Source organism: Anopheles ziemanni, chromosome 3 (assembly GCF_943734765.1).
Source record: "Anopheles ziemanni chromosome 3, idAnoZiCoDA_A2_x.2, whole genome shotgun sequence".
NCBI classification, from domain to species: Eukaryota; Metazoa; Arthropoda; class Insecta; order Diptera; family Culicidae; genus Anopheles; species Anopheles ziemanni.
The window spans coordinates 19,655,930-19,672,500 of record NC_080706.1 but is presented as its reverse complement, the minus strand read 5'-3'; the positions used below and the strand labels follow the sequence as shown (position 1 = coordinate 19,672,500).

The window sequence follows — 16,571 nt, the reverse complement described above, 5'->3', positions numbered from 1 at the left end:
TTTTGTGTGTGCGTGTGTACGAGGATTTCAATAAATCCTTCCCTTTGGGGCCAAATTTATCCAGGTATGTCGAACATTGATCGTGCTCAATTTATCCATTCCGATGCGTGGACTTATTTGTCCTCGTGCTGAATCGAAGTCATGGGTTCTCCTCGTGGAAGTAAATTTCTGGCGCCAATTAACGGACCGACACGCACGGTCCAAACTTCCGCACGGCTGTCGAGGAAAACTATGCGGAAGTGATTTGTGCGATCGATTTTGATCCCTTTTATTACGCGTGCCAGCGGATTTTCCGGCCATCATTGGAACTGGGTGGATAGAGCTAAATGACAAATGAGCGGTAACGGTGTCCGCGTAGAATGATGTTCGGAAATCTCTGACGGGGATGACAAGCCTCCGGGTTGCTGTGGGCGGGAAGAGGGTGCCCATAGAGGGTGGGATTGAATGAACCGAACGATGAAACGTGCGGGAAAGTCTCGTGCAAGGTCAGCATCATCGACGCGGCCAAATGTAACTGAATGAAACCAAACACCTGCCAGAACTGGGAGGATTATTAGATACGACACGGTGCGTGTGTGTGTGTGTGCTTTGGGATGGATGTTGAAGAGATGGAAAAGTGGCTGGGTCAGCAGAAGTTTTCGCCTGCAATAAGCATAATTTCGCTGTGGCTTGCCGGTTCAACTTTGGACCGGCTGACACGAGGAGAGGTCAACATTGGGCCACACTAACTTACTAACGAATATTAATTAAGCACAACGTCGCTCGCGATAGGACCAGAGCAGTCGGCCCGAACTCCTCTGAGGTCAGATCGATGGAACGCAAGTTGTTAACGTTTATAAGCCGGGCAAAAAGGGTGATTAATGACGAGCTGATACTTGGATGGCATCGTTAAATTGATTGATGGATATTATTGTTTTTGTGGAAGCTAAAGTCTCTTTTGTCGAAAATCCACAACAATTTCTCTTATTACTTCCCAAAGTTATCAAAACAGTTTTTTTTCTCAAACACAAAAACCTACCTTAAACCATTTTTAAAACCAAATTCCCCTTCCACGGTTCGGTTGAAATAGCTTTCGCAGTTCTTGCTGTGTGTCCTCGAGCAACGTTTCGAAACCTTATCGAGCGACTGTAGCTAAAGTCTGATAAGCGCTGATAAGGCGTAAAACGAACGATAACATGGTCCAAACATCCGTGCAGAGTCGCCCTCGAGGTGTATACGACGTGACGGTCTGCTTAAATTTATCGTTAGTTTAAGTTACTCAACCGTGGTGCGTTGCTTAATGCGTTGCAGGCTTAGTCACGTATTGAATTTTGAGCTCGACGCTGTAGAAAATTGAAATAAAATAGTTCAAATCAAACAAAAACCTATTTATGTGTACTTTCAACCAACTTCATGTACAAATTGCTCCATGAAGTTTTCCATGGAGTTGGAATTGGCCGATGATTCTTGTGTTCTTCATTTTTTGTAGGAACTAATTTATGAATACACAATATTTCTGTAACAAATATAGACTTTCCAAGGACACTAAATACTACTTTCAAACGAAAGAAAGTAGGAGAGAACCTTTTTTTTTGGGGTTGACTTGTGGAGCATGTTTTGGACGAGAAACGTTAAAGTAGGATAAAACCGGGTACTAGAAATGTCTTCTTCACCACGCCTAAAGCTTACCCTCTTAAGCCTTGCCGTGTCAGCGTTGTGAAATTCTGTGGACATCATGTCTTATTCAGTAGCCGAACAGAACATGCTTTGCCGAGCACATTCGCAATTCCGCGGTTGCGAAATAGTAAGTAGTGATATGGTCGTGTGCACATCCAGACAGACGTAAATTTTCGACGTTCGTCTTCATGTGCGAGCCGCCATATCTCTCTCTACGGGTGGGTCGTAATGTTTAGGATAAAACTTTACATTAGAATATTAAACTCGTACGTTCGTTGTCTTCCAAATGGGGTTGACGTCAAAAAAAAACCCCGTCTCTCGTGTTGATTAAAATGTTACCTTCGCAGTGTTTTTATCGAAACGCCAGGTACACGCTGAGTAGTGACTGAATCATGAAGTTTCGTAACAGTCACCGAGGAATGCGAATGTCTTCGTGAATAGAAAGAAGTTTTACAACGCAAAACCATTGCCAACGGTTCTTATCAGAAGCCACCTGTTGTGAATTAAATGGAGCTTTCAGGCGAAGCCATTGTTTGTGAGAATTTTGCATTCGAAGAAAATAAATGTTTCCCACATGTTGCACCGTTTTATAATCACAAAATGGTATGCTAATGTCCCCGGTGATGGAGGCTTCCGTTCGAAACCGTTAAAGGGTACGGTTGGCTTCACAAAGATAAAACCATCTTCGGTTAATACTTACCAGCAAACGACGACTTGAGTTTTCCGGCGGTGAAATCCATGGTGGTCTTTTGTGTGTGTACGGCTGCAAAATCATATCACCCAACACACTCGGCACACACTGCACACCCACACGGTTTCTTAATATCGGGAAAAGCTTCTTCCATGCTCGCAACGAAACAACGGAACGATGGAAATGGAAGGCAAATGGCGAGCTTCCGGTTGCGCGCCAACTGCAAGTCGTTCGAAATAGTTTCTACCAATGGACGAATGCGAACGCCAGCACCGAGAGCCCCGATTAGCCACCGTAACGAGTCTTTTCGCAAAAGGAAGTTTATCTTTTCCGGGCTGGAACGAGATTCGAGTGTCGTTTCCGGTGCTCGGTGGCACAAATGAGGCGGCAAAATGGCTCCGGGAAGGGCACGTGGTGTGAAAATGATGAATGGAGATGAAGGGGAAACTTTGTCTTTTATAAACTAGGAAAAATAAAGCAGGGTTTTAATAAAAGAAATAATAAAACGAGAGTAAGAAATATACAACGATAAATTGCTTATATAGTACGGTATTTTGAGACTAAACACCGGGCTTTTAAACAAATCGTAGCAGGGTGTTAATGGCTACGTAAACATCGTGAAGTCATGGTCTACTAGATTCCGAGCGCGTTTGCAAGAGATTTGAGCAAATCTCATCTCAGGAGGAATATTCACCTCATCTTAGAACCGCGCTTGATTACTTCTCACATGGGATGCTGCTCTATCGTTTGCGTTTGTATCACTCTGGTGTTAATCGCAGTCACATTAAAGCCGCTGTCATGTGAAGTACCTCTCTGTCCGAGCATCCTCGATTTTCAAGAGCGTACGAGATCGTTCCGAAACGATTAGAAATGGCACACGAAGTTCTGGAGGTTCTTCAACCTCATCGGGAGCTGATCGGACAGGCGGCCGGTTTGTTGACGGTGTCCCAGTATCTGGCCGGTTGGTTCATCTGTGCCGAAATTCGACGTCGTGGCACCACGGCCGGGTTTTCTCCGCTCCGTTTCGTCGGTGGATGTGGCCTGTGAGTAACCCACAAGAATGGAAGTGTTTTGAAGTAACCTAGTGTCTTAGTTCCCTGCTTCAGTTGCAGTACTCATTGAAGCTGCAAGCATCGGCCCTGATTTGGACGAGCATCGCCACGTTGCTCTGTTCCGTGTTCTTCTCTTCCTGGTACTTCCGGTTCACGCCGGTCGATGTGCGGGTTCCGTTCTACAGACTTGCGGTTACCACGAGTACCATCACGGCCGGCATTCTCGCCTACGGGTCACAGAATGATAGCCCGCTCGTAATGTTTCGTCTCGGGCTGGTACTGACCGTGCTGGCCCTGGCCTTCATTGCCCTCCCCCTGGCACAGTTGGTAAGCGCGTACGATCCCGCAATGGACACCGATTGTCCGAAAAGAACATAATCGCCTTTCTCAACCACAATCCATCCAGGGTAACGTGATTCGTGAGAAAAGCAGTGCCAGTTTACCCCTGCCGGCCATTCTGGCCTCAACCGGTGCGTCCATCCTGTGGCTAGTGTATGGGTTGCTGATCGACAATTCATTCATTGTGGTAAGTGTCTTACGAGGCGTTTCACTAACCGCACGGATTTGTTCACAAGCGGCTTGTCAAAGCATTAAATTTTCTTCTTTTCTTCTATTTTTAGGTCCAAAAAATAATCGCCCTTGCTTTGTGCGCGGCCCAGTTATCCTTATTTATTGTTTATCCCGCTGCAGGATCAGCGGACAAGAAAAAGAAACAATAAATCCGATTCGTCTCGCCACGTGGTTCTCACTGCACTCAAACTCCTCATCGTTCTTTTTTTGTTCAACTTCTACAATCTAGATGTCTGTGGAGAGGCTGATAAGGAAGCCCAAGTTGGGGCTGGATGGGCCGGATGGGTCGTGGTTTTGTTTGTGATTTGTTTCTTCATTTAATCAAAAACGAAGTTTGGGGCTTTTGGAAAATGGAAGTGAATCATCGTAGTGAAATAATTTGGAAAAGAAAGAAGCCATTCGGAGGCATGATTGTGATAAACTTTACACTGAGAAAATACTTGATTTGTGTTTATTTTTACTGCAAGGAATTTATTTTATCACAAAGTTTATTTTTATTCATTTTATTTTATCATCTCTTGACAAATGATTTACTTTTACAAATCGTTTCTAAACGAAGAAATAAATGATGCGAACCGTTATCATTGCACGTAAAACACAAACGATGCCACTCTTCATAATATCGAGGGAAGCCGAGTCAAACATCGGTGCGATAAGATAAGATAATAGCAGCTTCGCGCAACTGTCGTTCCAACTGAAGAAGCGGAACACACCGAAATGGCTAGGAATCACCATCGGGATGTTTGCACGAGGAAGACTTCTGTATCCCCCTACGGTTTTTTTACTCTATTTTCTTTAATTTGTCGCCTATCATCATCACCGCGACCACTTGATGGTGAGTGTGGTAAACCTGAGTCGTCCGCGCGTCGCAACTACGCGCAAAAACCTAAGCGCATCCGATAGAGAACGTGCCGAGTCACGTTCTGAGGCGGTTGTAATCGATCGCGACAAGGGGTGGGTTGGATCCAAAGCAATGGTGAAGCATCCAGTTTCTAGTGGGGCTGACGGGGAGGGGGTGACCTCGAAAACGTCATCGCCGCAATACAATGGTTGCCATGCTCCCTCACGAACACATGCTCAACCGGTCTGAGGGAGATTGCTGTGATGATTGGACAGTTCTTCACCTCATCAGCTGGAGGAGTTGGGGGATGTTGATCGGCGCGCCGGTCCAGACGCGGATCGCTTAGTAGCGTTCCTACCGTAGTGCTTCGCGAATCGGTGTGTTTTGAGCTCCAGCTTTCCGGTGTGCGAAAGGTTTTGGGTTCTATTTGCAAAACAAAACAAGTGCGGTAGAAAATGGAAGCAATTTCGCAAGCACTTCAGCCGTACAAGGAGCAGGTTGGTTTCGCGGCCGGAGTTTTGACGGTTGGGCAAATGTTTAGCGGTTGCTTCGTGTGCAACGACATCCGGAAGAAGGGCACCACGGACGGCTTTTCGGCGATGCCGTTCGTCGGCGGTTGCGGGCTGTAAGTTGGGTGATCACCTTACATCACCGTTGCACGTGCATTTCAAATGCCGGCCATTGCTTATCGGACGTAGTGCAATCTCATGCAATTTACCCTTTTGTCCCCCGACCAGCACCGTTCTCTTCCTGCAGCACGGCATCCTCATGGGTGACTCGGCGATGACCAACGCGAACCTGGTCGGTCTGGCGATCAGCATCGTCTACACGACGTTCTTCCTACTGTACACCCCACCGGAAGGTAGGGGTAGCTTTTGGCGGCAGGTTGGCTTTACCGCGCTGTTCACGCTCACCATCCTCGGGTATGCGAAAATTGAAAACCCAGCCGTGGTGGAGGATCGGTTCGGAATGATCATCACCGTGCTGATGCTGTGCCTGATCGGGCAACCGTTGTTTGGCCTACCGGATATCATCCGTCGTAAGAGCACAGAGGGTCTTCCGTTCGCCATGATCCTGTCCGGTACGATCGTCGGCTTGAGTTGGCTGCTGTACGGTGTAATTCTGAACAACGTGTTCGTCGTGGTAAGCAAACCTAACGTGGGTTAGGGTGGAGCTCTAGCATTAAATTGATTCTGTTTTTCATCCGTTTCTGCAGTTGCAAAATTTGGCGGCCGTTTCTTTGAGTGGTATCCAGCTGGCGCTGTTTGTGATTTATCCTTCCAAACCGGCACAACCGAGTAAAAAACGTGATTAAAATCTGCGTTGGGCCGTTTGTACAAACCGAAATTTACCAGCGACGGTGTGTTAAGGAATGTTTGTTTTTAATCGTCTTATTACGTACTATATGTGTCTGTATAGCAGTATTTTGATCGGCAAGGAAAACAGTTGAAAAGGCACATGCGAGCTGTGAAAATTGCAACGTAGATTATTCTCGCCGAGAATCACCAAAACATGGTTGCCAACAAGCTTGAATTTCAAAATGTAGAAAAGAATAAAAGTAAACAAATAACGCTGTTTTTATTGCATAAACCAACCCTTTGCAAATCGTTTTCCACTCTTACCTTTGCCGCTGAACGCATGCCATACTATGAACACTTATCTCCTCCTCTATTCGGACTGAGTTTATCCGATTGTCCCGTGACCAATGCTTCAACGTTCAACGTGGCGCATATGATGTGTACCAGGTACCGTTGGCCGCAACAGTCCTCGTAAGGTAGGCTTCATTTGGCATCGGGAACGCACAATTCATCGAACAATCGATCGAGATCATTGGTTGATTGTTACCGTGGTTTGTGGTGGCAGTGGGTGGGAACTGCTGGATCGTGACCCCTTGGTTGACATTGTTTCGTTGCACTGTAGGGAATAAAATAACCTTGTTGATTGAGAAACGGGCATATATTAAAACCACCATGAAATAGCAGATGCTGTTTCCGGGGAAAACATGTTTGTTCCATTTATGATTCCAACTGCTTGATGGTTATTCGCTTTATTAATTTACTCATTTCTTTTATGTTATTAACATTTATATTTTTTATTATTGTTTGACTCTACCGAGTGTTTCTTTTTTGTATTTATTTTGGTGGTTGTTTGTTTAAGCAATATTATTAGCAAATCAATCGTCTCTACTTTTAGGTCTCCTTTATAAGTATTACAATATTTTTAATATGTCACGAAATTGTTTCCTAAAGCGTTGATACATCTCGCGCCTCGTGGAAATAACACGGGAAAGTTTGTTGAAGGAAATGTTTCAATGTTTGCAAACCATGCTATTTCAACATTGTCCATGGTTGCATTTGTTCTTGTTTACGTATATTCCTTTGTTTTGATGTTTTGATTATTACTTTCAAGCTTCTTGGTTAATTAACTTGTTTATTTTACTTGTTTGCTTTTGGTTTATTATTTCATCTATTTTGTACTATAGCGCATTAACAACTCTACAAACTCGGATGGTATAGCTTTTATTATTGTTTATAATGTCAGTTTTTGCACTGTGCAATATTATAGTCTTGTAGCATTTATTAAGTAATTGTATTATACGTTTGTAACTTTTATGTGCTTTGCATGCTTACAACGTTTTGGTTTTTATAGGTTTGTGTAACGTTAACTTGTTGAAAACTTGTATTGAGTTTTTATTTTACGATAACGAATATCGAAGTATTGCAGTCGAACGTTATAGTATGATGTTTTCGATATTTAGCAAACGCGAAAACTACTGTATCTTGCCCTCTTCTATAAATTGTCCGAAAAAATCCTCTAGTACTGGCTATATTCAACAATGGCAATGCGTAATTTAAGGAAGAACGTTCAATAACGATTTTAAAGTCACTCGAAACATCCCGTTAGCACCCCGGATTGCTGGTTCACTTTGAATGTCGTGAGTATGGCGCGTGCCGGCACGAGCGCGGATCCCGAGCGCCATGATGTTTCGGTGCGATTTCGGCGCGAGATGATGTCCCACCGTACGCCGATGGTTTCCATGTACGACCGCCCATCGACGGTGTGGACGCCTTCGGAGAAGCTGCACGTACAGGGTTTTGGTTGTTTGTTTAGGTTTTGGGTTGGAAGATTTATATTTTTAAAACACGCATTATTCCACGATTAATAAGGTAGATTTGTTTTAGTTGGGTTGACGCGTTTACTTCATTCCTGTGGAAAAAGCTGAAAATGGTAAGAAACTTACCGGAATATGGAGCAGATTCACGATAGTAGTCCCTCCGGTATTCGTGCTCGTAGTCGCTCGAATCATATTTGGGCCTAGGCGGTGGTGGTGGGGGCGGTTGAGGGTGATACGCGTAGGAAGATTCATAGTGGCCTCTCTCGTATCGGGACTCTTCGTAGCGAAGTGACGATGATCTAAAATCGATATCAACTTATGAGCATGAAGACTTTTCGTATCTTAATGTTGTCCGCAAACCGTGGTATGTGGTTTTCCTCCATGGCAGTACGAGCCTTGTCCAGTATCGAGAGAACCTTCTTCTGGGGATGTAAAACCCTGGACGACGGTGGTATCGGAGGGCTAGACAACATCGCCGATGGTGGCGGATGCTCGATGGCAGGAGGAAGCGAAGGAACGAGTGACTTTTTGTATCCTTTTTTGATCGGCAGTTCACATTCCGGATCTTCGAGCATTTCACGCATCTGTTCTTGGCGGATGAAATCATTACTATCTGGGATGAGAAATTTTCGCACTTCGGCCAAGGCGTATGCGATCCGGGCGTGCGCTTCGGCTGGCGGTCCGAGGGCATTAATTTCAACGTGCAAATCGTCGTTGAGGTGAGCATACTTCGGATCCATTGCGAGCCGCAGTTCTTCCTCCTTTTTGCGGTCCTTCATGGACCCCCGGCCGAGAATGGCCATTTTACACATCGTTTCCTCCTGCAGGCGCTTCAGCGAGTTGCCTTTGGGACCGAGCAGTTTGCCAACAAAGTTGAACTTTGGATGTTCTTTAACCGGCACGAGTACCTTCACCTGCACCTTGATGGGCTTTTCCCGGTAGATGTCGATATAGCGTCTCGCCGGTGGTTTTCCACTCTTCTGTACTGTTTCGACTTCTACAAAGGGTAGAACAAACGCGTGAAAAAACGACACTCCCGTTTGCGGAGAAGTACTTTCGTTTACCTTTTTCTAAGAGACGGTCCGCGATGGGATACTTCCGGCCGAGTGTAACCCGTTCGCTGAGTATATTTCGGATGTATTCCTGCGCCTTTTCCGACTGTTTGGTTGTTTCTTCGGCGTCGTCTTCCTGGTCGATGTCGCGAAGACTGGCATTACTTTTTCTCTTGAAATCACTCGCCTCGTCGTTGTACCCGTTTGTTTCCTGGTCGGCCATTTCACAATTGGCTACAATCACCACAGCGGCTCTTCTAAAAGGCACTTTTCACGTATATGCAATTTAATTTTATTTTGTATCACCGTAGGAACCAGTAAACAAGACGTACAATGTTTACGTTTTGTCGAAACGACTTGAAAGTTGGAATCAGGAAAACCAAGTTAATTTAATAACAAGGTGTTGAAGTTTCGGATTCAATGACAGTACGAGATTTCGTTGAATTGACACTTCAATTTTTTTGAGGTTTTTTGACAATAAAATCGGTTGCGATGTAATCGGAGCTAAGTTTTTTATATTTAAAAAGATTATAAAGTTAAATAATAACACAATTTCTCTTCCTGATATATGAATGGGCGTTACCAAATTTGATTTAAACGATTTGACCTAATGTTATTCAAATATCTTTAACCATTCCTGAACCCAACAGGTTCGTTCCGTTCTCGTAAAATGAATGATGCTAGTTCCGCTTTATCCAAGACACCCAATGATACAAATCGATGAACTCGACGAATCTGCAAAAATATTCAAATAAAGAAATTTAAAATTATTTGAATCATTTTAGGATATGTTCAACGTTTGCAAGCTCTACAGTTGACTTTGTTTTTAGATCTATAGTTCCCAACTTTCAGTCAATTCAAAGTTTATCCAAAAATTGTAAAGCGTGGTTTCAAAATTCACGATCAAATGAAATCGATCAAATCTAATGAAATTTTCACTGCAACTGCTTCTGTAAAAACACGAATCTATAAGTGATACATTTTTTCAAGAGAAAATACGATACGAAAGCATTTTCGCACAATAAATGACATTAATGTTAGGCGTCCACATCTTTGAATAGACCTTCATTACTGCCAAATTCCATTACATCACGGCGGAACCGCTTGCTCCTTATTTCCGACCATGGCTGATGTCGATGGTATGTGCAAAGATGCATCAAAATGTCTGTAGACACGTAACAAGTGCACTCAACGATATGTACTCTTGGATAGAAAACGAATATTAAATACTTACTCTTCACTGTTACGAGGTTAACTCAAGAGAGTAGCAAGAACTTTTGGTTTGTAGCAAAGGAACGTGTTTAGGAAGTTGAACTCTTTTTAAGACTGCATGTCTAGAATTGATCAAACGGAAGTTTAGTTTGACAAGCTGATTATCTGCAGACTGAATTGCAAATGGTGTTAAAATTCATCATTTCCACCCAATTTCATGTGATTCATTCTCTCACCCAATTCCACCACCCTTGGTCTAGTATAAGGAACATGAATGTGAATGTCTCTTTTCCGTAGATTCGGCTCGTCCAACGGGGATGGCCTGTAATTTGTTCCGTTGGCCGTAATAGTACGCTTCTAACTTTTTGATGATGATGGCCCCATGGCCATACGCGACCGATGGTTTCTTGCCCAATGGTTATAAATTTTCTTTACACTCGGTTTCCTCACCAATACCAAGAACCGAGCGGGGAGGGAAAACTTTAGCACTTCACTGGGCCACTTCAAACCAATTCACCTTTTCTTCATCGTCCATCCTGTATTTTCCATAGAAAGGGAAAACACCAGTTGTTCGAGATGCATTTGAGGACTTGCGAGCAGGGAAAGTAACTGAAAAAACCGAAAAGTTTGCAAACCAAAACCAATTCACCCTTGCGAAGAAGCAAATGGGCAACCACTCAAACTACCAACGGGAATGCCAATTATGGAATGGTTCAAGTTTCTAATTAAACAAGAAAGAGGCCCAGACCGTCAGTTGAGGCTGTTTTTGTTGACTGCAGTCATGTTGATGTTGGCCAGAATGGAGAAAACGTAAAATAAGAAAAGAAATGCAGAGAACAAACCGCCATTTGGTGTCTGAAAACAACTGTTGGAACACGAAAAGGTAAAAACTAAACTCTTTTTCGTAAATGATAAAATAACCAATACATCAGAAAAGAGCGTTCTTTCATCTGCGATAGATATAAAAACTACGAAAGATAAACGAGTGTATTACATTTTTGTGTAACGTTAGATCAGTTTAGTAGTTTAACGGTGTGCACGCAGTCAATGCAGCCTTAGCACAACTGACTGACAATTTACCAATAGCCGAAACACTTCTGGAATAGAGAAATTAACCTCTCCATACACCGAAAGTATTCAAAGACAGAACAACGGTCCTTTACGCTGATTGCCAGCCACAATCTAATCCTCTTTGGGAACTTGGTGAGAGATATGCTTAAATATATATGATATGCAAAAATTAGATGCTTATAAAAAGGCTCACAATATCCAACAAGTTTACTCCGGCATAAAGTTGGCAGTGCGAACAAGAAGAAACCATCAAACGTAGTTGGTTTACTGTTTTGGCAACGACGAATTCAATTGAAATGATAACACAAGATATCCTTCTTTTTATGATGGGTTTAAAAGAAAGTTGCTAGCATTCATGGTTTTTACATAAAACATTATTATGTCCGTCCATGTACGTTCATGCTAGTGTAATTGACTAGTCTTTAATATTGGTTGTTTATATAGTACATAATTTATTTTTAAATTATCTAGTAAGTCATCCTTTTCATATCAATCCAATTATTTACCTATTCGATTCATGAGTGTAGCGAAACCATACACACATATGGTGATAGTATCCAATTGCACGTGACGTGATCGGCTTCTTTATAACTTTTATGATCGGGGCCACTCGGTTCGTTCGCTCACTTTGCACGTTTCTTACCGGCTCATAAACCATTAGTTGACCGCAAATGCAAACATAACGCCCATATCGACCAATCGACTGCCCGGTGCCGTTAAAGGAAAATATGGTGTGTAAAAATATTACATCCGTTCGACCCAGTCGGTCACTTGCTCTCGTCGAAATAAGAAGTTATCCACTGTAATCCGTTTACGGTTTTCTTTCAAACCGCTATGGAACGCTCCTACCGTTCTCTGGTTTATCGTACTTCATTTTCTCCCCTTTTTCACGACTTTTCGCGACTTCCACTGAACCCGGAGGACGAAAACGGTGGGGAAACGTGAAATGCTTTTATGTTCGCAGTGGGAAGTTCAAAAACCAATCTCTGTCGTCCGGTCTTCCTTTTGCCATAATATTTGTTCGCTCCAGTACGTTCGTCCGTACAAACGCACACGTGGTTTCATGGTTCTTGCCCGCACCGGAAAGTGTGACGGTGTGGATGGGAAAAAAACATTCACTTGTAGCGTGTGCAGTCGCTTTCCCGGGGTTTGTTTTCCATTTTCGAAACCACCGAACAGCGCGTTCCGCCAGGCGATTATCGTTCAAAATACGAAAATGGCTCCGGTTCGTTCGTTCGTTCGTTCGCGGGACGAGCGGGAAACTAAATAAAATAAAGCACACGTACACACCTCCGTTTGTTGTTTCCCATTCACTATTGTACTTATCATTGTGTGTTAATAAAATGGCCATTGGGGATTTTATGGCGCGTTTTTGTTTTCTTCTCTTTGGAAAAGTGGAAAGGATGGGGGAAATAAAATCGGTTATTGTCCTCGGTAGAAAATTAGGTTGGTGGTTTTGTTTGCTTTCCATTTGTTTGTGTTTTTGTTTCCAAAGAGAACCATGCGCTGTAAAGGAATGGGAAATTGGTCCAGCAGGGAGTTTTGCATTTTGCCTTGCTCCAACACAAAACACCCCAATTGGCATTATGATTATTACTAGATAATGAAAACGAGGAAGAAAGTTAAAGTTATTTTAAAACTTTAAAAAGAAAAGAAAAAAAAGAAAAAAAAAGAAAGTTAAGGAAAAAGTTATTTTCGAAACGTCAGGGAACAAAGACGAAAAAAGGATAAATGTTTTAATATTCGTTTGCTTAACGTGTTGGGTTTATATTTATCTATAAGGTTCAGGTTTAGGATAGTTCATGAAGAAACACATGATTTTCATCTTCGTGGGAAAATTCTGTCTTTGCCAGGAAACGGAAGCATTTTTTGGTTTTCCTCCAGCTGTAATCCGCTAACGAGCTGTTTGAAGTTTGATAGTTTGAACGGTCCATGCCGTCGGATATTTGTATAGCGAGCTTCAAGAGCTGCATACGGTAAACGATTTAATCATTTTCCCTAGCAACAACCACGACGGGAAACTTCCATCTTGCATACACCCACCGAAGGGCGTAAGGTAATTCGTCTGAAACACATGATGCTCATGCAATTGTTATCAACCCGGCCGGAGCTTTCCATTGGGCCGCGAGTGAAAACAGGCTAAAATTCCTTCGTGTAAGCTCTACGCGGAGCATAACCGCATAACGGCAGCACTTGCCAGAGTATTACAATGCATCTGCTTCCGCGCCCAAGTCAGGGAGACGCCAGCGGCACCAAAGTCTTAGACATTATTATTAGCGCAAGCTTTGCCCCACGCGTGTACTTGTAATTCCGGGGTCTTTGCGTAGTTCGCGATCGACGATGATCACAACTCCGGCACTGATCTTCCCGTGCAAGCGCTACCGTACCGAGAAGCGAACCGCCGAACTACGGACAACTTTTCCGGTCGCAGGACGGGATTTTACTTGCATGAAAGGTGAATTTTTGATTACTTTTGCCAACGTTCCTCTTCGCCGGAACGAACGAACGAACGAACGAGTGCCACGGAGAGGGAAAACCCCCCCGAAAGGATGGTACGAATTTTGCACCTTCCGCACGCGAAGCTTCCGCCTTGCGGCTGAGATTGTGCGTGGGAACGTGTGGCCTTGTGGCGATAGTTTTCCTTCCACTTTTCCCGGCTGTTCTTGTGCTCGAAGGCGAAGCTTTAAAGTGTAGCTGCAGTTGAAAACTTTTCCTTCGGCATTTTTCTACCTCGCTCGTTCATGGTTCATTCTTCCCGGTTCTTTGCGCTCGTACGATGGTTTCAAAATATTCTGTGTATGAATGTTTTTTACTACGCGCTTCTTAAAGTTGCATCCGTTTGAACATTTCCGCCGGGCTACACCTCACCTTCTTGATGTGGTATTAATTCCTGGTCATCGCCTGGGACGATCATGGAATGGTGAACGGTGGGAAACTTCAAGCCACACTTTTCCTTGTCCGGTGATAATATGCATAAAAGATGAAAGCATAAGGAAAGTGGTTCAAAAGACGGTGCTTAAAGGCCGTCGGGTTTAACCTTGTTTGTATGCAGCACTCGAACATTCTTTTCACCACCCAAGTGCATCGACTGCATCCCGGTGTTGCAGCGAATCGTGTCATAATCTTCCCTCTTCCAACGAAGTTGGTGCAAGATGTAACACGTTGGCAACGTTTTTTTCCAAGTAACTTTCCGATGAAAAATAAAACCACCCAATCCAATGATCGCTTGGGTCGATTGGGCGAAGCTTTAAATGCCAGCAGAATTGCTGTCTACTTCCGGTCGGGAAATGGTTGCGTCGGAATGTTGCCCCTTCTCAGAGAAAACTCCTTCAATTCAGCGTTCTTTTAAAAGAAGAGTGAAACGAAAAAAATTTCATTCACTGTAAACCATTACCCACTTTAAGCTGCGCTGGACGAGTGTCACACGAAAGTGTATTCGTTTCTCCAAAATATCAGCTGAGATTTGCATGCAAATGAATCCTACTCCGGAAAAACCTGTCAACGAAACCGGTCCGGTGGTATTAGTGAGTTGGAAGTGAGATAGTATGTATATGTGGGTATACATCTTAACAAAAGATAACAAAAAGGAAAACAAAATTAAACCTACATGGGAATGTAGTGAGCAGGATTTCTCATCTCATCCCGATTCACCATCCTCACTCAGCAGATCCGGGATCCTTAGAAGGTGATGAGAGAACCGGAACAGAGGACGTCTGACCGGGCACGGTGGAAAACTCAAATTTTCTCTCTTGTTTATCTGCCAGAGTACAGCTCAAATTCGATTTCGGGTCGATTCGCCATTTCGGCAAACGAGGGGAAACCGAAAAAGCTCGCTACTTCAAGCGGAAGCTTTCCGAGTCGGAAAATGCTGTCGCTTTTATCGAAAGTCGATCGTTCGGTTGCTCTCCAGTCAGTCGACACCATTTCCAAAGGCTAGTTGTGGCCGTTCGTTAAAGGGCGAAATGAAATTATCGAGCGGAAGGAGCGTATCGGACGCGATGCCACGACGCGTTGTAAACAAACACAACTCGACGCCTCGGCAGTAAGGATTTTTCCACTGGAAAAAAATGGAAATCAAAATGAAATAGATGACATCGTTCTAATTTCGGACGCTTTTCTTACGCACCCTACGGGAAAGCCTCACCCCCCCCACCTTCTCCCCCCCCGCCCATCATTCATCATACACTAATTGCAATAAATTACCCTTCGATCGCTTGCGCTCGTTTCGGACTTTCGGCGAAAGTAAACAAAATAATGAGCCATAGCAAATTTTCCAACCCCGGTCGGTGGGTGGTGGATGGAATTTGATGATAAATTGTTCGTCCAGCGGGACGGGTTATGGCGAGGTGGACCTGTTTATCTACGGACTATCACTACTTGGCGGTGGTGCTGATGATGTCCGAGCATCGCTTCGCTACGGCAAACGATGTCAAACTCTTCGGCGAGGGGCGAAGGACGAGTTCGGTGTATTTTTGGTGCGTCATTTTACTATCATTATTCAGCCGCTTAAGCACGTTTTTGAACCGCCGAAGGGGGAAGTAATCGGTAGGAATTATGCCGAAAGGGTGGGTTGAATGGTGTTAATTTCAGTCGCCATCATTCACTTTCTAAATAATAACAGCAGTTTGTCATCATAATATTGGATTGTTTGCTGGAATGGTGCTGGTATGAAGGAGTGGGGTGAGGTTTACAAGACAAGAAACATCTAGAAACTTTGGGCCTGGCGTTATCAGCACCGTCTAACAAGATGGAAACCGAAAGCTGATAGCAAATATTTTGTTAGTCATCAGACAAGTTGCATATCTCGGATTTGACAAGGAATTATTCTTAGGTTTGACTGGTTTGTAATTGTTCTTAAATTTACGTTACTCTCTAGTACTTTCTTTGTAATTACTTAAGTAGTTGGAGAAAACACCAATAAGAATAAACATAAACATAAACATAAACTGACATAAGAGAATATAAATTAAATTGAAGAAAACTTTAGAAAACTTTTTGGATTTACTTCTAGCCAAATACAAAAATCTCTCTTCTCTTTCGTGGACCATTTTTGTTGGATATTTTTAAAGGGTTGAATGTGGAAGCGTATCAACATATCCTGAACTTTTTTTTTATGAGCTTGAAATGTAGGCTTCAAACTGTGGACTTGAAACGTACCGATCGCAACCTCTCGACGTTTCTCGGGCGAACCAGAGAACCGGTGAGTTTGTTTGTGTACAGTGGCATGATTCTTGTTTACCTTGGGGCTAGAGCATCGGTTCTACCGAGTACGAACCCTAGGACGCCGGCATACCGACCCGGTGTTGGCCGG

The 16,571-nt window shown here is 43.6% G+C and overlaps 3 protein-coding genes across 3 annotated transcripts; 2 read left to right on the top strand and 1 right to left on the bottom strand.

The window, feature by feature from the left end:
• Positions 1 to 3,217: 3,217 nt before the first annotated feature.
• Positions 3,218 to 4,118, top strand: LOC131284300 (sugar transporter SWEET1-like). Its single transcript, XM_058313155.1, has 4 exons — positions 3,218 to 3,390; positions 3,441 to 3,726; positions 3,806 to 3,925; positions 4,020 to 4,118. Exons 1-4 carry the CDS (start codon positions 3,218 to 3,220, stop codon positions 4,116 to 4,118), a joined length of 678 nt encoding a protein of 225 aa, XP_058169138.1.
• Positions 4,119 to 5,265: 1,147 nt separating this feature from the next.
• LOC131288583 (sugar transporter SWEET1-like) lies at positions 5,266 to 6,125 on the top strand. The gene is made up of 3 exons (XM_058317726.1): positions 5,266 to 5,435; positions 5,548 to 5,953; positions 6,027 to 6,125. The coding sequence occupies exons 1-3, from the start codon at positions 5,266 to 5,268 to the stop codon at positions 6,123 to 6,125; spliced, it is 675 nt and encodes a 224-aa protein (XP_058173709.1).
• Positions 6,126 to 7,325: 1,200 nt separating this feature from the next.
• Positions 7,326 to 9,207, bottom strand: LOC131289206 (KH domain-containing, RNA-binding, signal transduction-associated protein 3-like). The gene is made up of 4 exons (XM_058318418.1): positions 8,990 to 9,207; positions 8,286 to 8,922; positions 8,052 to 8,224; positions 7,326 to 7,889 (listed from the first exon to the last, which is right to left on the bottom strand). Exons 1-4 carry the CDS (start codon positions 9,198 to 9,200, stop codon positions 7,732 to 7,734), a joined length of 1,179 nt encoding a protein of 392 aa, XP_058174401.1. The 5' UTR covers positions 9,201 to 9,207; the 3' UTR covers positions 7,326 to 7,731.
• Between the last annotated feature and the right edge of the window lie 7,364 nt (positions 9,208 to 16,571).

What these genes read in the sequence shown, in the direction of transcription:
- LOC131284300 (XM_058313155.1), top strand. Translation starts at nt 3,218, where the DNA reads ATGGCACACGAAGTTCTGGAGGTTCTTCAACCTCATCGGGAGCTGATC. An exon ending in TTCGTCGGTGGATGTGGCCT is followed by an intron (nt 3,391 to 3,440) that starts GTGAGTAACCCA and finishes CTAGTGTCTTAG; the next exon opens with TTCCCTGCTTCAGTTGCAGT. An exon ending in CCCTCCCCCTGGCACAGTTG is followed by an intron (nt 3,727 to 3,805) that starts GTAAGCGCGTAC and finishes CAATCCATCCAG; the next exon opens with GGTAACGTGATTCGTGAGAA.
- LOC131288583 (XM_058317726.1), top strand. Translation starts at nt 5,266, where the DNA reads ATGGAAGCAATTTCGCAAGCACTTCAGCCGTACAAGGAGCAGGTTGGT. An exon ending in TTCGTCGGCGGTTGCGGGCT is followed by an intron (nt 5,436 to 5,547) that starts GTAAGTTGGGTG and finishes TCCCCCGACCAG; the next exon opens with CACCGTTCTCTTCCTGCAGC. An exon ending in TGAACAACGTGTTCGTCGTG is followed by an intron (nt 5,954 to 6,026) that starts GTAAGCAAACCT and finishes CCGTTTCTGCAG; the next exon opens with TTGCAAAATTTGGCGGCCGT.
- LOC131289206 (XM_058318418.1), bottom strand. Translation starts at nt 9,200, where the DNA reads ATGGCCGACCAGGAAACAAACGGGTACAACGACGAGGCGAGTGATTTC. An exon ending in GGACCGTCTCTTAGAAAAAG is followed by an intron (nt 8,923 to 8,989) that starts GTAAACGAAAGT and finishes TACCCTTTGTAG; the next exon opens with AAGTCGAAACAGTACAGAAG. An exon ending in TGAATCTGCTCCATATTCCG is followed by an intron (nt 7,890 to 8,051) that starts GTAAGTTTCTTA and finishes CTGTACGTGCAG; the next exon opens with CTTCTCCGAAGGCGTCCACA.